General features: G+C 43.7%; 1 protein-coding gene across 1 annotated transcript in view; it reads left to right on the top strand.

The window, feature by feature from the left end:
• Positions 1–23,745, top strand: part of Abhd12 (abhydrolase domain containing 12) — a 71,509-nt gene that overhangs the window by 39,463 nt on the left and 8,301 nt on the right. The window contains exons 2-6 of the mRNA XM_021192461.2: positions 5,150–5,274; positions 15,943–16,048; positions 18,068–18,187; positions 21,062–21,092; positions 22,231–22,276. Of these exons, the coding sequence (XP_021048120.1) occupies positions 5,150–5,274; positions 15,943–16,048; positions 18,068–18,187; positions 21,062–21,092; positions 22,231–22,276 (428 nt within the window). The remainder of the gene's footprint in view (positions 1–5,149; positions 5,275–15,942; positions 16,049–18,067; positions 18,188–21,061; positions 21,093–22,230; positions 22,277–23,745) is intronic.

Raw genomic sequence — 23,745 nt, 5'->3', positions numbered from 1 at the left:
AGCCTTTTACTCCTAGGTAGTGTCTGTCTTTGTCACTGAGATGCATTTCCTGTATGCAGAAAAATGCTGAGTCCTGTTTACATACCCAGTCTGTTAGTCTATGTCTTTTTATTGGGGAATTGAGTCCATTGATGTTAAGAGATATTAATGAATAGTGATTGTTACCTCCTGTTATTTTTGTTGTTAGAGGTGGGATGATGTTTATGTGGCTATCTTCTTTTAGGTTTGTTGAAAGATTACTTTCTTGCTTTTTCTACGATGCATTTTCCTTCCTTGTGTTGGTGTTTTCAATCTGTTATCCTTTGTAGGGCTGGATTTGTGGAAAGATATTTGGTTTTGTCATGGAATATCTTGGTTTCTCCATCTGTGGGAGTTGAGAGTTTTGCTGGGTATAGTCTGGGTTGGCATTTGTGTTCTCTTAGGATCTGTATGAGATCTGCCCAGGATCTTCTAGCTTTCTTAGTCTGGTGAGAAGTCTGGTGTGTTTCTGATAGGTCTGCTTTTATTTGTTACTTGACCTTTTTCCCTTACTGCTTTTAATATTCTTTCTTTGTTTAATGCATTTGGTGTTTTGATTATTATGTAAGGAAAGGAATTTCTTTTCTGGTCTAGTCAGTTTGGAGTTCTATAGGCTTCTTGTATTTTCAAGGGCATCTCTTTTTTAGGTTAGGGAACTTTTCTTCTATAATTTTGTTGAAGATACTTACTGGCCCTTTTAAGCTGGGAATCTTCACTCTCTTCTATACTTATTATCCTTAGGTTTGGTCTTCTCATTGTGTCCTGGATTTCCTGGATGTTTTGGGTTAGGAGCTTTTTGACTTTTGTGTCAATGTTTTCTCTGGTATCTTCTGCCCCTGAGATTCTTTCTTCTATCTCTTGTATTCTGTGGTGATTCTTGCATCTATGACTCCTGATCTCTTTCCTAGGTTTTCTGTTGTCTCCCTCTGTGATTTCTTTATTGTTTCTATTTCCATTTTTTGACCTTGTATCATTTTGTTCAGTTTCTTCACCTGTTTACCTGTGTTTTCCTGTATTTCTTTAAGAGAGTTATTTATGTCCTTCTTGAAGTCCTCTATCATCATCATGAGAAGTGATTTTAGATCTGTATCTTGCTTTTCCTGTGTGATGGTGTATCCAGGACTTACTGTGGTCGGAAAATTGGGTTCTGGTGATGCCAAGTAGTGGTGGTTTCTGCTGCTTATGTTCTTATGCTTGCCTCCTGCCTTCTAATTATATCTGACTGGAGCCTGTCCTTCCTGTGATCCTGGTTGTGTCTGAACTTCTCAGAATCCAGCTGTCTCTGGGATCCTGTGATTCTGGGATCCTGTGATCCTGAGATTTTTGGGTGTGTCAGAGTTCCTGGGAGTCAAACTTCCTCTGGGACCCTGAGATCCTGGTGTGACTAAGCTCCTGGGATCCTGGGATCCTAGGTGTGTTAGAGTACCTAGGATTTGAACCTCCTCTTGGTGCTGTGTGACTGACTGCAGCCAAGATAAACTGGTACAGACTGGAAGGAATCCAAGCCACTGGTTGAGCAGGGTTTCTGCGTCCCTGGATACTGCTGGTTCCAGTTACTCCCAGTGGTGTTGGAACAGATGTTGTATCTTACTCACCCCTGATCCTGAGATCCTGGGCGTGCTAGAGCACCTGGAAAGTGGAGCCTCCTTTGGGTGCTGTGGGACTGGCTGCAGAGTTTGTGCCCAATGTGACTTTTTAATTTTTAATGTTTTATTTTCAGTTGATTTATTTTTTTGTGGTACTAGGGATTAAACTAAGAGCCTCACATGTGATGAGTGAGTACTCTCTTACTGAGCTACATCCAAAGCTTGAATATTTTGTTTATAAACTATCAACAATTTTTATCCTTTTAGTTTTAAGGGTTATAATTGGCGTTTCCCTTGCTTAGCTGTTTTAACATACACGTGCAGGATAGTGTTAAGTCATGCTGATGGCAACAAGTATCCTGCCGTACCTAGTGTTTCACTCTAAAGTTCTACTTTGTTTGGATTAGTGGTTTGGCGTGGCCATGAGCTTCCTCCATGGCAAGGGGAAGTGCCTTCCCCCTGTATTCCTTTTTCACTAAGTGATTTATTGTTGTGACTGCATTTATTGTTGTTGTGTGATTTTCTGCACCTTAAGTCCTTGCTTAAGCTATATATGTTTTTCCATTTTATTTTCTGGATTTCATTATTTATTTATACAGTGTGTGTGTGTGTGTGTGTGTGTGTGTGTGTGTGTATGTGTGACACTTGTGTGGTAAGAAAACAATATGTAGGGGTTGGTTCTCTCCTTCCACCATGTGGGAGCCAACTAAGGTCATATATAGACTTGGCAGCAAAGATCTTTACCCACTGAGCCAACTTACCCATTTTATCTTCCCCAGCTGCAGGGTACAGCTCCTTCAACCACCATCTTACAAAGTTACCAAGCAGTTCTCTAGGCATTGGGATACAATATACAAGCAATCCAATGTTCTTTTCTCTCACCTTCCCCACAAAACAACATTTCCCACAACTATGTTACAAAAATCAAGCCAGGACAGAGGTAGCAATAAAATCCCTAGAGTGTATTCACATACATAGAAATTAATTAATTAATTAATTAATTAAAATAAATATTTTTAAAAATCTAAAACAAAACAAAAAAACAAAAAACAAAAAAATCAGAAACACATTGAATGATTATACAGTTTATGAGAAAAAAAATTGTGACCTTGGACTTGGGAACGTGAAGTTTGGAGAGACATGGACCTCTAAGAGGACTGCAGGTCCCGTTCAGTGTCTTGAAGGACAAGATGTATTCCCTTGGTGTTGAAGTCCTGAGTCATGAGGGCAGGCTTCATTTTTACCATCGGTTCAGGAGGGGTTGCTCACTCTAGAAACTCACTGTAACCAGCGGTACTGGCAGTGATTAAAATTATAGCTAGAGGAATTTCTGATTGTTATGATTTATGGCTATAATCCTAGCACCCAGGGGGTTGAAGAAAGTGTATTAATTTATATATTAATAATCCTAAGCTCATTGCATGTTACTCTAAGTAGCATTAGTTATAAATAATCTTTATAACATAAGCAGTTTCAGTGAGGGCATTCATATTCTCACAGATTTCTTTTTTAAAATTACATTTATCTATTTTTTGAACACACATGGGAACTCAGAGAACAACCTGAGGTAATTCTCTTTTGCATGGTTCAAGAGATCAAAATCAGGTCTTTAGGCATGGCAGCAACCACCTTTTTTTTTTTAGTGAATCATATCATTGGCTCCATGTTTCACAACTTCCTAACAATCCGGATTGCTCCAAAGCCAGGTGGCTCCTGCTGTCTAGTGCTTTCAAGCTTACCAATACCTCATGAGGTGCAGCCTCTAGAGACTTGCATTATTCTTAGCTAGGAAAGAAAGGAGCACAGGCCAGGTCAGTGTTAGGAAAATCAGTGCTCTCATGGGCCCTCTGCAGGATCTCGGGGATACATGAGCCTGCGGTGCACCTGGGGAACTGCTGTCACTTAGCATCTCAGTCAGCATTTCTCAGTATGTCAGTCTAAGTCTTGAGGGACCCATTACTTATTTCTGGGTGGTTTTCTAATCACACCTAAGGTGAGTTTTAAAACATATATTGGACTGCTGACATGCCCATGGAACAGCAGAGATGAACCCAAAAGCATTACGCCAAGTTAGTAAAATGGCCACAAAATAAATACTATGACTACCTGAAAGTCTGAAGGCAAAACTGTAGGACAGGAAAGTGGATATTGATGCTGGTGCTGAGGTCAGAGCGAGACTGAGTGAGGGCTATGAGGGAATTTTGGAGAAGTGGAAATATTCTTCACTCTGTACCCCTCTCCCAGTCTGTCCTGTTGGAAGGCATTCAGTTGCTGGGATCTTACGCCTCAAGAGAGAGAAATCCACACAACAACTCAAATGTTCCTGGCAGCCCCATTCACAGTGCCCCTAAACTAAAACTATATCCGTGCCCACAAGTAAGTAAGTGAATGGACAGACAAACCTGATGGTATCCTCAGGCTAATAAACATATGTGCCAAAATTATGGAAAACTGATGGCTGCATGCAAATACCATTTTCATGTGTTTTCATCATTTTCATGCATTTCAGAGTGATGCTTCCTCCACACCGTGAAACCAATAGCCTGTTTTCCATTGGGATCAGACCAGGACTTTATACTCTGTTACTGAGCCTTTTTTTTCCTTATAGTTTGAAATAGCTTACATAAGAGGGAAATCACCTACTCTTTAATGTTAAAAGAACTTACCAAGAAGAAACTAAAAACAAACAAAAATGTGGCACAGATTGGCTTTGAACTGAGACCGCTGGGTGTGAGCAGTGCTAGAACTGAGGGCCACAGTCTCTGCTTTAATGCCTCAGTTTTAACTTCTTGGATGACAGCAATAAATACAAGTTGATGCATCTTAGAGCCCTCTCCCCCCTCCTCCCTTTCTCTTTCTCTTCCCCTTTCTCCCTCTCTCCCTGTCCCTTCCCCTCTCTCCCCTGCTTCTTTCTTTATAAATGTAGAGGCTTGCACCAGACTACAGATTTGAAAATGGTGGAGACACTTTTTAAAGAACACTGAGAAGAGAAATCAGAAGAATCTTGAGAGCTGAGGCACCAACCCTCCTGATAGGGATTCCGTGGGATGAGTCCAAGGGTTGGTCTCATTTTCAGCCTCTGGAACCTGGTTGGGCAGGTTCTGCTGATGTTCTGGGCGTAAGCACTTCCTGCTTCCCACGAACAGCTAATGTGTAACTTAGCACTGAGCTGGATCAAAGCACTTTAGCAGTAGTGAGCCTTCGAGACCTAGAGAAGCCACTCTGCCGGGATGAGGTGGAAGCGGGGGTCTGATATTAGGTGGGATGATTTCTGGGGGCCTTGTGTCTTACCCAGGGGCCAGTATAGCAGATCAACAGGACTATTGGCCTTTTAAGAATCAAAGTGTTCCCTCTAGTACAGTTGAAAACCTAAAGGACTATCTCGATTATTTTAACAAATGCAGATGAGAGACCACTTTTATGAATGGCAGTGTCCCCTATATGGAAAGATGCCTGTGGCACTTGTGTAGACATCACAGGTGCTGTTAATAAACTGGCAAAATTGTATGTACTGCCTTTTGACCCTTATTTCTTCTGTCCCATAGACGAAAGAGCCTGTGGTTCCGACTAAGGAAGATACTTCTCTGTGTTCTGGGGTTCTACATTGCCATTCCATTTCTTGTCAAACTGTGTCCTGGGATACAGGCCAAACTGATATTCTTAAATTTCGGTAAGTCCTCTGTATCTATTTTTCTTTCATTTTTCTTGGAGTTTATTTTCATGGTGGTGTCTGATTTTAAAGGGTAATTTTTTTATTTTAATTGAGATTGAATTTACATGTGATTAAATGTCCAGATTATAAGTGTACAGCGTGTTGAGGAAAAGAGCCACCACCCAGACCCAGGGATAGAGTGAGTCTGTGACCTGGGAGGGGCATGGCAAGGATGGCACTACCACCCAGTGTTGCATGTGGGTCCTTAGGGGGCTGTGTTGTATTGGAGATGATTCTCTCTCTTGAGCCAAAGTAGATACTAATGTTGGCAGTTAGTTGTCTGAAGCGGCCATGTGAAGAGACATGTCACTTATGTAGTCCAGGTTCATTGAAACCATAGAAAAGAACGCTGTATTTAAAATAATAACAATAATAACGCCTTGTGGTTTTATTTTTAACTGTTATTATTGGCTCTTTTCTTTCTTTCTTTCTTTCTTTCTTTCTTTCTTTCTTTCTTTCTTTCTTTCTTTCTTTCTTTCTTTCTTTCTTTCTTTCTTTCTTTCTTTCTTTCTTTCTTTCTTTCTTTCTTTCTTTCTTTCTTTCTTTCTTTCTTTTTTGGTTTTTCAAGACGGGGTTTCTCTTTGTAGCCTTGGCTGTCCTGGAACTCACTCTGTAAACCAGGCTGGCCTCGAACTCAGAAATCCACCTGCCTCTGCCTCCCAAGTGCTGGGATTAAAGGCGTGTGCCACCACTGCCCAGCCTTTCTTTCTTTTTTTTAAAACCTGCTTTTTTTTCTCATAAAAGAAAAAATATTGATACATTTTGATTTTTGTGGTATTGTGTGCTGTTTACAAAACAGTTTTAGGCCTTGAATTAGATGGACCCTGTGGTTCCAAAGCTGTTTGCGAGGTAAGAGGGAGGAAAAAGTGAAGAAGTACTATGCTAGGAGGCAGAAGAGGGTTCCTGGTGTGTTTAATAAAAACAGCCTTTTTTTTTTTTTTTACCTTTTTTTTTTTTTTTTTTTTTTTACCATTTTTATACCCAAGATGGGGCAGAGGAGTGTGCAGGCATTAATGATTGTTTGCCTTGAAAATGACTGTGGTCAGTGCTGGGATGGGTTGAGGTGGACTCCTCCCCAGATCTTTGGCGAGGCTGACTTACAGAGTGAGGCTGGCCCTTGTGCATTTGCGAGCGTGAGACTCAGAAGGCTGGCTTGATGCTGTGAGACAGCAGGCAAGCTTTGGACAGGTAGAAGGTACTGTGAGGGCCCAGTTCATGTGAGAGTAGAGCCAAGATGCAGGGCAGCTGGGAGGCATGTCTCAGGCTTCAGAACTTAGTTCAAGGCTCCATAGGGTCTGGTTTTACGAATTTGGGGTGTTCAATTTGCAGTAGTCTTAGTTACAGAAAGTTGGCAGATACTAACAAGAAATTTCTATTCTTTAAGCTAGTAAGGGAAATAGGAATGCATATGTTGTATATTAGGAGGTATTCAGTTTTTTTAAATTTTATTTTGTTTTATTTTGCTTTTGCTTTTTTTTCTTCATTTTTATATTAGATATTTTCTTTATTTACATTTCAAATGCTATCCTGAAAGTTCCCTATACCCTCCCCCCCGCCCCTACTCCCCTACCCACCCACTCCCACTTCTTGGCCCTGGCATTCCCCTGTGCTGGGGCATATAAAGTTTGCAAGACCAAGGGGCCTCTCTTCCCAATGATGGCCCACTAGGCCATCTCCTGCTACATATGCAACTAGAGACACGAGCTCAGGGGGTACTGGTTAGTTCATATTGTTGTTCCACCTCTAGGGTTGCAGCCCCCTTCAGCTCCTTGGGTACTTTCTCTAGCTCCTCCACTGGGGGCCCTGTGTTCCATCCAATAGCTGGTATTTCAGTTTTTTAAGTGGAAGGTTCTCAAACGTCTAGGAATTTATGATCTCTAAGTTTGGTAACTTGTAAGGAATAAACTTAAGAAGAAATAAAATCATACCAAAAACAAGGCAGTGTTGTTTTTCAGCTTTAGTGTCCCCTTAAAGAAAGTACAGACAAGAAGCTGGGATTTGCAAGCATGAAGACCCAAGAACTGTAATGTATTGGTAGAGCTCTTAGAACTGACTCAAGCCTAGGCCTAGGTAGCCTAGGGCTGTGTTCTCTGCTGCTTGGCAGAGTCAGGTGCCGGCAAAGATCTGGGTTGGATGTTTTTTTCCTCACTAGATTCTATGAGGTTCATTAGACACAGTGCCCAGCTTTGCATGCTGGTTTTCTGAAGAGATAGTAACTATGCCACAGGCACAGAACTTTGGGTTCTCTAGTCTAGTCATGTATCTCTAACAGGAGGCTCTGTAATGAGCTGTCCACCAGGTTTATACTCCCTGCACACACACACTTTGTGTCACAGAGAGGAAGTTGTAAGATGGCTACCTCTTCCAGAGGTCTTGAATTCAATTCCCAGCAACCACTTGATGGATCCAGTAATGGATCCAGTGACCTCTTCTGGTGTCTGAAGACAGGTACAGTGTACTCATGTACATAAAATAAATAAATCTTTTTAAAAAAGCAATGACTGCCTCTCAGATTGATGCTCCCCTCTAACTTCCGCTGTCTACAGCTTGAGGGCTCTGGTGCAGGTTTGGCTTGGGATTGTATTGATTTTGAAGTAGTAGGACTTAAACCCAGGGTCTCGCATGCTGCATGAGCACTGTAGCAGTGAATTCCTTCCCTGGGCAGTGTTTCTGAAGGGATGATAGGATAAAAATCTGTCTCTGGGTTTCTGGGTTGGTTTGTTTTTAAATTACTGAGCTAGGGAGAAGGTTCAGTGGATAAAGTGCTTGGTGCTCAAGACTAAGGATCTAAAATTGGGTCCCCAGCACCCACATAAAAAGCTGAGTGTGGTGGCACTGTACCTCGGTGCTGGGTAGTGGAGACAGGCGGATCCCGGGGCTCACCTGCTAAGCAGCCTAGCTGAAATGGGTAAACTCCAGGTCTAGGGAGAGGTTCTCTTTCAGAAACTAAGGTGGAGGCTGGGCATGGAGATGCACGAAGTTTACCCCAGCACATGGAAGGCAGAGGCAGCTGCAGCTCTGTAAGTCATTTGGTCTAGATAATGAATTCCAGGCCAGCCAAATAGTGAGACTTTCACCTCCCACAAAAGTAGAAAAGTGATTAAGAAAGATATCCTGACATCAGTCTTTAGCCTCTGCTTGAACAAACATGGCTACACACACACACACACACACACACACACACACACACACACGTATGTGACCATAGTGTAGCTCACAACACATATACACAGACACACACTCATACACACAAACTCACACAATCGCACACTCACACATACACACACATACACATAGACACACATACTAATGCATACACATACATCCACTTGCACATACACATTTACACACTCACACACATACACACATCATATACTACATACTTATACATACCACATATACCACATACACTTACATGCACCACACTCATACACACTCATCCATACCACATACCCTCACGTAGGCATACCACATTCAAACACAACTCACTCATATACATATTCATACACACACCACATTCACACATACCACACACCCTCACATATGTGCATATATCACATACACAGACACATACTTACACACATACTCACACACACTCATACAAACACAAACCCACAAACCATTTCACACACACAAGTCACACTCATATTATAAACCCTCATACAGGTATACACCACACACACACATACATACACACAGACATATATACTCACACACATGCACACTCACAGACACACCCACACTTACACATAACACACACTCACATACCTAACACATTCACGTACATGTGAAGCTGGAAGGAGAGAACCAACTCTGAAAACTTGTTTTCTGACCTTTATCCCTGTGCAGTAGCACATACATATGCCATCCACAACAAAGAATAAATTCTTGTTAGTGATGGGCGTCATTTTAGGGCAGTGGTTGGCTATCCCCACAGCCTTTCCCACAGCACCACTGGCCTGGCCCTTTCTGCCATGCTCCCACAGAGAGGCCTGCTCTCCTGGGAAGAATGGGTAAAATGGCCCAGAGCTTGCCGAGTTATCTGCGATCACTTTTGTGTGTGTCGAGCTGCCCTTTGGACTGGAAAGGAGGAGAGGCTTTGGGGCTGGGGTTTTAATCTCAGGCCAGAAAAGTCTGTGTATGTACAAGCTCTGTTCTTTTATCTTACAGATGGGGCGCAGGATTTGTGCTGCCCATCCTGACAATCTTTAGGGCTCAGGACATGGTTAATATAGTCATGAGTTTATAGCAAATTTATCTGAAAATAAATGTACAGTCTGATAAGTTTTAGAAGAAAGCTCTGCTTTAAGGCACTATCCTCCTTTAGATGCAGATTCTTGGAAAGAAAAAAAAGGAGTTCTTTCAAAATGAAAAAAGATAACTGAAAAACAGGGAATGGGATAAATAACAATGAGAATCCCTTGAGAAAATGTAAATATTGTAGTTTATTGCCTGTTTTGTATGTGCCTGTTCATAGGAGCATGCTTCTTGGGTCCTGATGTTCCTTCCCACATCTCATTCCATCTCAGTGCTGCTTGAGCAATACCTGGCATCTGAACGGGTAGAGTGTGCTTCCACCTGTCCCTTTGCTGTCCTATCTCAAGGGTTAGCAACATGTCTCCCAGCAAAAGGAAAGTCTTGGTTCAGTGGCAGAGACAGGGGAGAAACTCAGACTTTCTTGGAAAATAGTTTAGCTCAATAAAACACTAGCCTCCTTTGTTCTTCCCTGAGCAGTTCTTGTTAAACCCCTCATAACCTTCATTCTTACCTCTTTATCTCCCATGGAAGCCTCTGGTTGACCTTATAAAGCAATTGGAGTTGATAAAACCCAGATAACCTGCCGAGCCCTGTTTGTTTGTACCACACCTGGTACAAGGCAGTTAGTTCTATTACTCACAAAGATGGAATGACATGTAGCCAGACAGCAGAGATCCCCAGGCAGTCACAATGCCCACCCCAGCCTAGTAGCTCCACCCAGCTTTTCACCCTTTCAGATACTTTTCAAGATCAGCTTTCATAAAAGTGTAGTAAATCAAGTTGTTTTCTATTCGTTTGCATATTTATTTACTTTCTCTTTACTGAATGCCTGTATATGGAAGATCTGTCTCAAGTCATGCCCCTTGGTGTTTTTGATTGCTGATACATGACGGCATAGCGTAGTTAAAATAAAAGTTTGGGGAAGCCAGAGACCTGCTGGTATGGTTTCTGACCTGTATAGCCAAGTCCTGTTTATAAGGAACCTGTGAGAGTTCATGATAAGAGTTGGATCACATCTATGGAGCATGGAGTAGTGAATGCTCTATGTGGGGGCCATTTCTGTTGTGATGCCCGTGAGCCACATACTCTGCTCCTATTTTAGCTATTGTATAAATCAGAGCCTCCACTGCCTTATCTGGCATCAGTGGGAGGTGAGGTCCTCGATCTTGTGGAGGCTCGATACCCCAGTGTAGGGGAGTACTAGGGCAGTAAGGCAGGAGTGGGTGGGTGGGTGGGGGAACACCCTAACACTCTTATAGAAGAAGGTGGAGGGGGATGGGCTAGGGTTTTTTTGGAGGGGAAAACAGGAAGGGGGATATCATTTGAAATGTAAATAAATAAAATAACCAATAAAAAATCAGTGCCTCCACAGGCAGTATCCCACAATAATGGGGATCAAAAAGGGTTGATGGCTAAGAGAGATGTAATAACCACTTAGGAGAGGGAGTCAGTATGTTGAGAAAGAGTGCTACTCTACTAAAGAAGCTGCCTCTCCCTAATGCACTCCTTATCCCAATTTTCTGCCATGAGGGATTTCTGATCATTTAGATCCACAATGGCTAGGTGGTTACTGTAACTATAGTTCTCTGGGGCAATGTAAACCTGGGAACTAAACATGCCCTCTGTCAAGGTCTGCATAAGCAAGAACATGAAGGGCAGGAATAAAGGTGAACTGGCAGACCAGGTTCCTGGGATAATCTGTTCGTATAGAACAAAACTTCCCAGTTCCTGAATTTCCTTGGCTTGGAACTTTCTAGATTAGCTGTTAATCCTCAGAAAACCACTTGGCCAGGAGTTCATCCAGAATTCTAGAATCCAAGAATCCCAAAAGTGCTTCATGATTCTATACTGGCTTCCTTCTCTGTACAAAGTATCGAGTATGTTAGGATGCTGAGCTAGGAAAAACAAGCTTTCTCCCCTGAGGAGGGTGGCTGTGATTCCACCTTCAGAGGCAGGACTGATAATATGAGTCTCACGTTACCAGTGGATACCTGACTTAGATCTTTATAATATGTGAGTTTATTCTGAGTGTTTAGAAAGAAAGTCATTGTATTAATTACTTTTCTGTTGCTATGATAAAACGTGACCAAAAGCAATTTATGGAAGAGTTTATTTTAGCATATGGTTCCAGAGGGGTAAGAGTCCATCATATTGGAGATACACAGAAGCAAGCAGCAGGCATGGCAGCAAAAGCAGGTATCTGAGAGTTCACATCTCCAACTGTAAGCACGAAGGAGAAAGAACTGGACGTATGCCGACACCCAGTGATCTAATTTCTCCAGCAAGGCTGTACCACCCCACCCACCCTGCCACACCCATCTTCTAACACCACCACAAACTGGGAACCAAGTCTTCAGATACCTACATGAACCTACAGTGGATATTTCTCTTTCAACTCACCATAGTCATATAGAAAAAAGGATAGTACCCAATAATACAACACATGGGTCTAGGTTTCTCAAGAGATGCTAAGGTCAGCAGGTCAGTAAGGTGGCTCAGCAGGTAAAACGCACAAGCCCGATGCCCTAAGTTTAACCCCAGAGCCATAGTAGAATGAGAGAACTGACTCCCAGAAGTTGTCCTCAGACCTCCACTTACATCCACGAGACATGCATGAATACCGTACTCATACACATATGGGCAGTAGTGAAGGATGCTTAAGCGTGTTTACAGTGACTATGTTTAATCCTGTGGTAACTTACATCAAGGTTTAAAGAGTAAACAAACTTAAAAGCAAAAAAAGTCTAGGTGAAACTTAAAGATTAGGTGAGAATATATGAGCTGGCTTACTGATTCTTTAAAGAATTTACCCTTGTGAATAAAATTGTAAAGTGGCTTTATAATGTGCATTGTTTATTTAGGAATGAGATAGGAATACTGATATATTTACAGATAATCGTGTTCTAAGTAAGTGCAGCTCATTTGCTGTTTTTAACATGCCTGTCTGAGATGGCTTCGGGTAATTCAGGAAGACACAAATCTCTGTAGGCATTTTGACTCTATCAGTTATGTTAAGCTTACAACACAGATGTGAGCGTGTGCACATGCACATGCACACACACATGCACACACACACCAGTTAGCAACAAAGGCAAATTGGATACCAGTCAAAGGCTTCTCAGCTTCTCCTCCTCCTCAAGTTCTTTTATTTAGTTTTTAATCTTTATAACCTATTTTATCACCTACAAATGAGGCTACAGCTCTCAAGTTTCAAAAGTGGTGGTAAGGTCATCGTAGAGGGAAGCATGGGATTGGCATCGACAGCACAGGAAGTAGACTTCTTTCTGGTCAGAGCCTTCATGTCCCACTGCTACCTTAGTTCTCTGATGGGTGGCTGAAACAGGAAAAGACCTGGCGTTTCTGTCTTCCTTTCTGTGCTGCCACTGCCCTCAGGTCAGGTTCTGTTCAACCCTCATGCAGACCTTCTGATCCTCTGTGGAGCTGGCCTCCTGAGCCTGCGGATCTTCCAGCAGCTTTAGTACCCAGAATCTACAGCTTCTGCTCCACCTTCAGGCCAGCCAGTAAAGGCCTGCTTCTCCAGTTGTTCAGGGAGTAGCCAGTGTGAGCTCCTTTCTGCTTGTACGCTGGAGCCCTATTGTTTTCCAGAGCCCTGCTTCTAGTCTTTGCTTGGTCTCATTTTTATATGCCAGAGGACTCCCAAGTCTCCAGTAACACTAATGTCAGGATAAAATAGGAATGCTTTAGTGTGATTGTGTCCATTTCTCTGACATGTCTACAGCTTGGATGACTTACAAATGCTCTCACAGTCCTAGTGACTGACAGTCTAAGATCTAAGTGTTGGTAGCCTCTGAGGCACCTGGATAGAGTTCATCCTTTCTTCCTCTTCTCTCTTTCCTCCCTTCCTTTTGTTTAAGGGATGGAACTCTAGGGCCTTGTACATAGTGGGCAAGCCCTCCACCATCTTCTGCCTATTTCATCAGCTGGCAGTGGCCCGCAGTCTTTGATATGTCTTGGCTTGTAGAATCCTCACTCCATCTACTCGAAGTCTTCATGTGGTCTCCCTATTTAGAAGTATGCTTGCTAATCATGGTGGGTAGAGGTTATTCTGGTGACCTCATTTAAGATTTGTTACTCTGAAGAGACCTGCTTTTTAAGTGAGGTCATGGTCTTGAGTTCTAGGATTTGGGGGAAGACATAATTCAGCATGTAACAGAAACTTAAGAGGAGCTTTAAAACTTCAGCTTGCAACTAGAGACAAAAGCTCTGGGGGGGGGGGTTACTTGTTAGTTCATATTGTTCCTCCTATAGGGTTGCAGACCCCTTTAGCTCCTTGGGTACTTTCTCTAGCTCTTTCATTGGGGGCCCTGTGTTCCATCTAATAGATGACGGTGAGCATCCATCTACTTCTGTATTTGCCAGGCACTGGCATAGCCTCACAAGAGTAGCTAAATCAGGGTCCTGTCAGCAAAATCTTGCTGGCATATGCAATAGTGTCTGAGTTTGGTGGTTGTTTATGGAATGAATCTCTGGGTGGGGCAGTCTCTAGATGGTCCTTTCTGCCGTCTCAGCTCCAAACTTTGTCTCTGGAACTCCTTCCATGGGTATTTTGTTCCCCATTCTAAGAAGGAATGGAGTATCCACACTTTGGTCTTTCTTCTTGAGTTTCATGTGTTTTGCAAATTGTAGCAGATGATGGCCTAGTCGGCCATCAGTGGGAGGAGAGGCCGTTGGCCTTGTGAAGATTATATGCCCCAGTACAGGGGAATGCCAGGTCCAGGAAGCGGGAGTGGGTGGGTTAGGAGCAGGGCAGGGGGAGGGTATAGGAGACTTTCGAAGAGGAAACTAGGAAAGGGGATAGCATTTGAACTGTAAATGAAGAAAATATCTAATAAAGAAAAAGAAAATGCTCCCTTGATATAGGACACTATGACCTTGGCTTAATTAAGCACTGCAGTGTTTACCTATGGCCAGGAAAGAAAGACCCATTATTGTTTTAACCTAAAAATTAAAAGAAATGATTAAAAATAAAATAAAACAATAAAAACAAACAAACAAAACAAAACAAAACAAAAAACCCTTCAGCTTGCTTTTTCAGGGGAATGTGGATTAGGAATATGGTAACTGGAATTGCAGTCCTAGAATTCCTCTCTCATGAAGGCCTGGGGGAGATGCTCAGAGGAGGTTCTGTAAAAGGAGCGTGTGTGTCCGTGTCGTCATGAGTCAGATGGTTGATGTATTCAGAAAGTGTTCATTGAGGCCAAGTGACATTGAAGGACATGAATTAGATCTAATATACGATGTATAAAGTTAGTTTTGAAACTCACCCTCTTCACAAACAGCAACAACAAAAAAGCTGTCTGTGGGTTCGTTCGAGAGATCTTGGTCACCCAGAAGTCAGGACCATGCTGCTCTCGGTCACTCTACCCATGGGGAGGATGTTACATCTGGGGGCTTATGCTTTGTTGGTGTATTCATTTAAAATTTTCATTTTCCCATTAAACTTTTCTTCAAAAGTTGTTTGCCATAGCAGTAAAGCACAGTGTTAAATAAGGAAAAACATTTAACTCTGTGTACTCACACTTGTGTACTCACACTTGTGTACTCACACTTGGCCTGTGTCTTTCTGTGTTCCCTGTCCCAGACACATGGTATGGTTCCCAGTGTTGATGTTCTTTGCTTGTTTTTGTGGTGACAGTGAGGCAGGGTCCTTCTCAGTTACCCTGTCCTGCCTGTTTCCCATTCTGAGGTTTCCATGATGTCCCGTTGTTCGGCATACTAACTACATACAGTTCCTCCAGTTATGGCCCTGCTGGCAGATGATGGTTAACTGCAAGGCTCTGCATAGTGCCTTGAGTTCACTTGAACGAGGTTCTAGATTTCATCCATTTTGATGTCTTTTCTGGGTTAAATGATGGTGCCAGAAACATTAGAACCTCTGTTCCTTCTTTCCCTCCTATACCCCAGTCATCATATCCGTTATCCCTTAACCAGTGCCTCTGCCAGCTCCCTGGACCCAGCCTTCAGCTGTGCCTTAGCTAAGGTCCTCTGCAGGGTTTCCTCCCCTCTGTGTTGTGTTCAGCCTATCTTGTGCCAGCTTATCCCTTCTCTTGCTGCAGTCTCCCACTTGAATAAACTTCCCAGTTCCAGGTCCCACTCTGGCTGTGCCCTCACTGCAGTGTTTTCAAGCTGTAGTTCAGTGTTTCTTAGCTTTGCCCATCCCCTGAAGTGTGCCTCTCATGTGACAGCAAATCACTTCGTGCTGTTGGGAGTTTTCACCTATGCTGTGGGGATGGGGTGTGTGCTTTGTGTGCTCATGTGTGTATGTGAATGCACGGGTGAGCAGAAAGGTTGCTTTGTGTGTGTGTATTCTCTCCATTAACCTTGACTTCATCTCTTTGTCCCCTACAGTGAGGGTTCCTTATTTCATTGATTTAAAAAAACCACAGGATCAAGGTTTGAATCACACCTGCAATTACTACCTCCAGCCAGAGGATGATGTGACTATTGGAGTCTGGTGAGTGTCTCCAAGCAAGGATGCAGGGAGGGAGAAGCACTGGCTTCTTTGGCCTCTGCAGGAGGCTACCCAAGCTCAGTTCAGGCTCTGCCCTTGACACTAGACTTGGGGTACTGTTGTTTGCTTTTTATCCTCATCAGTTCTTCAGACTAAGGGAAGCACTCAGCTAAATTTGATCTCAGTGGTGCAGGGTGAGATGGCACCAAACCCTCTCCTGAGGTTTTTGAAACAGCAAAGGTTTTGTAACCATATTGTTTTTAGAGTCTTATTTACAAAGGTTTTTTTTTTTTTTTAACAAACAAATCAAACAATCTAGAGACAAAAAGAATGTAGGAACACATGAGAAATACAGACTTGAATGTATCTTTTCAGGAACAAATGACTGCTCCTGCAGCCCTTTCCAGGGGCCTGAGAGAGGGATGTTTACTTTTCCCCATAAATTCACACTGGACTTACTCCCTGTGGCTTCTCTGGAGTTTCCTTGGGATTTATTTTAATGGCTTTTTGTGTAAGTGGTGATTCCTAAACAACTGGGTCAAATTGGGCAGACCCGCATCAGTGTTTTCTTTTTCCTCTCAGAAGCAGCTCTGAATAACTGCCTCTTTATCTTAGCTGGGTTTATTTTTCAGTTGCATACAGTCTTCTTTTGCAGCCTCAGAAACCCACCATGTATGTGAGAAGTTTGTAAATGAACCCAGTAAGTAGGCTGCCAGTGTGCACGAGATGGCCTTCAGATGCTCCGGTTTACAGTCTTTGGTAAAGAGTAGAGAACAAGGAGGGAGGCTCTTGTTCTTGGTGGTGGACATTGGGAGTAGAAGAGTCTTTTTGTCATTTTGATTTAATTGAGCAGTAGCAGACCTGTGTGTGCTTTTGGAACTGTCAAGAGTTTGACCTGGAGCTGTATACAGGGCTGTATATGGGGAGAATGATTGGCCCTTAACCAGGAGCAAGGGTCTGTCACATTCTGAAGTGTCATGGTGGTACTTAGGCAGAAAGCACTGACAACACCTATGCACACTGTGAAGTACCCAGAGTGTTAGAGTGATTGCCATACACATCTGAAGGTAGTAGGCACTGCTGCTGCCCTTGCCTGTCTGCCTAGACCATTCCGTGACCTTGGGAAACAGCAGGCACTATTCCCAGCTGCTCTTACTACCATGTCTTCAGATTCTCCCACCAGCCAGCTTCTGCAAAGGCCTGAGTGCAACCCAAGGCCTGTCCTTGGCTATCAGCTCAGTGTCAGCTGCCCTCTACTAACAGGTTGGAGGTGTGCACACTGGGCCTCTGCCAAGAAGAATGTCAGCTCCAAATGTCTAAAATAGGTCTACCATCTTTGCTCCTCACCCCAAACGATACTATACACTGCCTAGGCTGGGTAAGAACTACTTGCAACCTTCCTGCCACAGCCTCTCAGGCATCTAGGACTGGGACTTGTGTTTGTATGGGAGTGACCATTACAGTGGCTAGAAACACAAAAATGTGATCCTCATGAATGAACAAGAGAATACATTAAAATAGAAAATAAGGACTTGGCTACTTGATTTTTAAAACACTTATGTCATTAACATCTAAAGTGAATTTGACTAAGATTTTTAGAGGAAAAGTAGACATCAATTAAGACCCTCTCCAGTGGTTAACAGTATTCAATTTGGCCTTGGTATATCTCTGAAGGAGAGTTTGGCCACATAGAATAACAATATCCAAGAGCCCGGACCAGCCTGCCTGATGGTAAACTTAACCGTGTATTTGTGGCTCTAGGATGAAGGAAAGTTCTGCCAGTTAATGCAGGACAGATTTCTCTCACATTTAAACAAGCTATTTGACCAGCAAGAGACCCTTTGCTCTCTAAGGCAGTCAGCAGCTGAGCTTGTAGCATATAGTTTCAGTTACTTCTTATACAGGTGAGATAATGTGCCACCCACCCTTCTGTCTACTTGTATGTAGATAGGAGCTTTGCTGCTTTCTGTCTCCACAACCTTAATGTAGGTGCCTGCTGCCCCTCTCTGCTTCTGTCTCCAGGCATACCATCCCCTCTGTCTGGTGGAAGAATGCCCAGGGGAAGGACCAGATGTGGTATGAGGATGCTCTGGCTTCTAACCACGCCATCATACTATACCTGCATGGGAATGCAGGCACCAGGTAAGCCCACACAAGTGGTATGACCTCTGTGCAGTACCTGGCTCCTTCCTAGGCTGAAAATGTATTAGCTTAGACTGTGTGAAGCAGGCCTGTGGTCTTTGTAATCAGATTTACTGACCTATAGCAGGCAAGGAGAGCTTCTACAGAACAAAGGAAAGGCACAACTTTTCTGGGGCTAGGAGAGTTTGGAGGCAGACGTATGTGCTCTGGACCTGTGGGTCTCTTGTGTCCAGAGGTCCCTGGGAGAGTGCTGAGCAGCAAGCAGCTGTGGAAGCTGCACCTTGGATCACGTGGAAGGGGGTGTGTTTCTGTCAGAGAGACTAAGCTCCTCTAGCCACAGGGGATTTCTTTCTGCTTTGGGTCAGAGGGCACTGTGTCTGTTAAAGTGTAGTGTAGGAAACAGGGCTTCTCTTTAAGGAAATGGTAGTCGCTCAAGGGTTGGCCTCAGTACACCCTGGAGGAAAATACTGACTCCCCTCTCGACCTCCTGTGTTTGTAACATCTGATCTGAAGAGTAGTAGGCAAGTCTGTGAGATAGTCCCGAAGTATAGACTAGGGCAACTGTATGAAAAGGCAAGCGCTCCTCCTCCTCCTTCTCCTCTTCCTCCTGCTCTTCTTTGTCTTCTTCCTTCTCATCCTCATCTTCTTCCTCTTCTTTCTTTTTCCTTCACACTTCTAAAAAAGAGGCAGAGCGTATTGAAAAGTGACTAGAAGGGAAGCCAAAGGCTGAGCATGTATGCGCATGCCAGTCCTAGGCTGTCTGTGTATGAGCTGTCTGCTGGCAGTCTTGACACATCAACACAGTAACATCAGTGTGTCCTAATGGGCTGTTGAAAAAGTACACACTTTGTTCATTTGAGCCTTTCTGTTTTATCCCAAATGCTTCTCGTGAGTGGGTTTAAGGCCTTGAACTTCAGTCTGGCTTAAGCTAGAGCTGCTCTCCCACCTGAAAAGCCCACATTCTTTTTATACCACAGCATGTTGTTTGCAAGGGGCATAGGGAGGTGCATTTTTGAAAGAAGAGCATTGTTTGAAAATAACAGGGTCCCTTTTTCTATGCTTTTTTGGGTTGCCTGTGAGAGAGCCTGAAGGAGCCAGAAGGGAAGCAGCCCTCCACCAGCAGGGCAGTGTGAGAGTAGCTTCAGGGTAGACCTTGTATAGGTAGAAACAGCAAGAAAAGCAATGTATGGGTCGTTCTGGAAGGGAAGGCAGTCCTGGGTAGATATCTGCTATGGAGCCATGCAGAGGGCACTGTAGAAAGATCCCAGAAGCACTGCCCACGAGGCTGGTCTCTGTGCCAAGAGCAGAATGTTTGGCTGCTGCTCTATAGAGTTTGCACTCTGCTTTCTTGAGGACAGGCTGCAATAGGTTTCTCTTCTGCTTTTCAAAGACCAAGTAGCTATAAACAGCTCTTGTAGCATCTTTCCATAAACGAGAAAATTGTAGTTGGCTCTGGCACATGTTTCTGATAGTAATGTGTTAAATAAAAGGACAAAGCTTTCCTGTAGCTTTATGTCTGAAAAGAATATGGTGACATTCAATGCTTTGCTGTGCCCTCCTACTCCTGGAGACTGCCTATAGTGCCTGCATTCTGGCTGGTCCTGTCTATACCCCACTGTCTGCACCCCACTGTCTACACCCCACTGTCTGCACCCCATTTCTTAAGTGCTCTGGCGCACCTGCTGAGGTGCTTTGCTGGCTGCCCCTCCCTCCACAAGCACCATCTCCTGGGCAGCTTCATCAGTCTGAATAATCGTAACATAGAAGTCTCTTGAAGGTGTAGCTTTCTGAGCTCTCAGCCCCACTTTCTGTTTTCAGTCAGTGGAGTGATTTGGGGGAGTTTAGGAAGGGTGTCTTTCAAAGAGAGCTAAAAACATCTAACATGATTTCCTTCTGGTCTTGAACACATTTCTTTGCATTTTTGTCCTGCAGTGTATATATTTTACTCCTCTAACTCATTCGTGTGTCCTTGCAATGGCAGTCCCATTAACCATGTGCCTGAAATGGCCTCAGTGCTCATTATAAAAGAAGGAAAATAGGTTTGAAGGATGAAGAAAGGGCTAACAAATGCTTGGCTAAGATCCTACTCTGCTGGGTGCTAGCCTTTCTCATACACTACGAGTTAACAAAGGCCTCCTGATGAAGGTCCAGCGGGTAGGTCCAGGACTCACTATGTCTAGGTATAGTCCACATGTGTGTGTGGCATGTGAAGGGACATCAGTGAAGCTTGATGAGGCAGCACATGGAAAGGAGCTCCTGGGACCAGAGGGTCTGGATAGGAAATAAGGGGCAAAATAGGAAGGTACCTGGACAAGTTCCTTGACACAATATCCATGGACACAAGTAGCCCTGGCCCTAGGATGCTAGGAAGGGCTGGGTAGCGTGGGCAGGCAGGGTAGGAGTGTGCTGCGTTCCCATGCATCTCTGAAGTAAGTGTTTGTTACTATTGAAAAGTACATATGATAATTAAGAAATACCCTAAGTGCTGGAAATAAGTTTGACGCCACTTAGGTGGATCCAAAGAGTCATAGTCTACCTCAGGCCTTTCTTTGAAATGGGCTTTGGGATCCCAGATTTAAAATTTTTTAAAATATGTATGTGTGCCTATATGAGATTATATATACTATGTGCATGCAGGTGCACACAAATGTCAGAGGGCATCAGATCCTTTGGAACTATAGTTACAAACAGGTGTAAGCCGCCTAATGGGGTATTGGGAACTCAACCCAGATTCTCTGAAAGAATAGTAAGCATTCTTAACTATTGAACCATCCCTCCAGCTCTGGGATCCCAGACTCTTGAGGGTTTTCTTGTGCCCTACCATGAACAGGGGCACTAACAGTTGTTACTGTTTCTCTCCTTTTTATGCTGCAGAGGAGGCGACCACCGTGTGGAGCTGTACAAGGTGAGTGCCGATGGCCCAAAGGAACAGCTGCAGGATGCTGGACTAGAAGAGATCACTTGAATTATCCACTCTGAAAAGTCACCATTCATGGACATGCCAGGTCATGCCCGCTAGTTTTCCCATGGTCCTTCCATTGTGTGGCTGCTGGGGTGGGCTCTAAAACCAGTGCATACAGTTTGGGGATTCTGTCTCAGGCATCTGCTAATAAGACAAAAGACATCTGACATTGTTTTCTGTAATAGAAGCAACTCTTCTTGTCCAAGCCCACAAAGCTTTGGGTGCTGGCTAGGAGAGGGCAGGAGTTACCAGGCTGTTCCTGGGAAAGCACCTTGTCTTCCGGAAGGTGGAGTGCTAAGTGGCTGTAGGTGATAGTGGTGGCATGGAAGTCTCTTTCATTGTCCTAGCATTCCCAAGCCAGTGTATAGTACACTATACATGGGTAATGATTGGTTCGGATTTTGGGGGGGGGGGGGGTTAGGGGTTTTGTTTTTGGGGTTTTTTTTTTTTTTTTTTTGGTTTTTTGTTTGTTTTGTTTTTTCAAGACAAGGTTTCTCTGTATATCTCTGACTGCCCTGGAACTGCCTGGTCTGTAGACCAGGCTAGCCTCAAACTTAAGAGATCCATCTGCCTCTGCCTCCTGAGTGCTGGGATTAAAGGTGTTTGCCACTACCACACAGAGTTATGATCTTAATGAGAATGGGCAGAACAGCTAGTACATCTGCAGGGATTCTTTAAAAAAATATATAGAAAAATTCAAAAAAATCAGAGAAATAATAGGTTGCAGTAAGGTTCCTAAAATGAAGTCTCTGAGGTTGACCAACTCCTGCCTACCTCAAGCCCACTGACAGTACCTGAGAGCTGTCTGCTGCCCTGGGTTGAAAAGCATCATCCTGACAGGTACAGGAGCTGGCCACTTGGCCATCTAAGCATGAACAGAAAAGTCATCCTTCCCATGTTGCTTAGCCAGAAGAAGTTAGAACATTCTACAGCAGCAGGCCCAGGCAGGAACTGCATGTCGACAGTCTGTTAAGTTCCCACTGTATGCATGACTCAGGGCAGAACTCTACATGAGTTCTGTGGGAAGCAAGCTGCTCAGTCCAAGACCGGTTGCCAATAATGGATGTCTTTCACTTCACAGGTGCTGAGTTCCCTTGGCTACCACGTGGTCACCTTTGACTACAGAGGTGAGGTTCCTTTTAAGAATGGTTCATGCCCTCACTGCTGATTATTCTTGACGGGCAGACTTGTGTGAGAGCTTGGAAGTGAGGCAGGCAACTTGTTTGTGCAATTCTGGGCGTGCACGGACTGTGCTGGCAGGGGAGGAAGGGTAGTAGACATCCTGTTAGCGTCTGGCTGCTGACTTTACTGCCAGTGCCCGGACAGCAGCATTTAAATGCAGAAAACACTGCCCTTTCTCTTTATTGGACCCTGTTTTCTCTGCAGCTGGACATACGGCTCAGTAGCAGAGCTAGTCTTCAGTCTTGGTAAAACAATGAAAACTGGAAAAAGATTGATTGAGAGCAGACAGATTCCTCTGTCTTCTTGGATTGCCTTGCTTCTTTCTTAGTCAGGGTTGTCACTGAGAAGACTGAAAATCCAGTTTGATATATGCTGTGAGCATTCTGATTAATGCTCACATTAATCAGAATGAGCAGCAGGATTACTCTAACAGTGAACAACTGTTTTAAAGGGATATTCTTCCATAGAATCCCCAGTTGGAGAGCTCAAGGGACAAAGAGTGCTCAGCTTGTGTGGTTCTTCTGGCTAGTGCGGTGACTCAGATGTCCTTGGACTAAGGGATGGAAGCCACTGTTACCTACAAGTGGGATTTATATTAGTTTCCTTTTGTTGATGTAACAAATTACCACAAACAGCATTATTAAAACAAAGCAAATTTATTGTCTTGTAGTTATGGAAATCAGAAGTCTAAAATCTTTAACCCCTGAGGTAAAATTAAAGCGTCTGTGAGCTTTGTTCTTCTGTGACTGCTGGAGCAGCCCCTACCGCTTGCCTTTCCTAGCTGCAGAGGGACCCTGGCAGAGGGACCCTTGCTTTTTTTTTTCCTTTTCTGCATGTATGCCTGCGTGCCAGAAGATGGCATCAGATCCCATTATAGATGGTTGTGAGCCACTATGTGGTTGCTGGAAATTGAACTCAGGACCTCTGGAAGAGGAGCCAGTGCTCTTAACCACCGAGCCATCTCTCCAGCCCTGACCTCTCTTTCTGTTATCAAAATGTTTGTGAATACTTGGGCTTTACCCAGATCCCTGGTATCAAGGCTGACTCATTAGTGGCCTTCTTTTTTTCTGCGGCTTAACTCTCCTGGCGTAAGGGTCACATGTTTGCCAGTTCTGTGATTAATATGTCAGCTTCTCCAGGAGCCACTGTTCTGCTGAGCATGGTGATGGCTTTCGCTAAAGACAGTTCCATCAGGGTGAAAGTTTTAAGCCAGGCGGTGATGGCACGTGCCTTTAATCTCAGCTCTAGAGAGGCAGAAACAGATGGATCTCTGAGTCCAAGGCCAGCCCTCTCTACAGAGGGAGTTCCAGGATAGCCAGGACTACACAGAGACTCAAAAAACAAACAATAAACAACAACAACAACAACAAAACAAAGCAAAACAAAAAGATGAATTAAGTGACGAGCTGGAAAG

The sequence above is a fragment of the Mus pahari genome, chromosome 3 (genome assembly GCF_900095145.1).
Source record: "Mus pahari chromosome 3, PAHARI_EIJ_v1.1, whole genome shotgun sequence".
NCBI classification, from domain to species: domain Eukaryota; kingdom Metazoa; phylum Chordata; class Mammalia; order Rodentia; family Muridae; genus Mus; species Mus pahari.
Note: the sequence above shows the minus strand (reverse complement) of the source record. Positions and strands in the feature narration are given on the sequence as shown.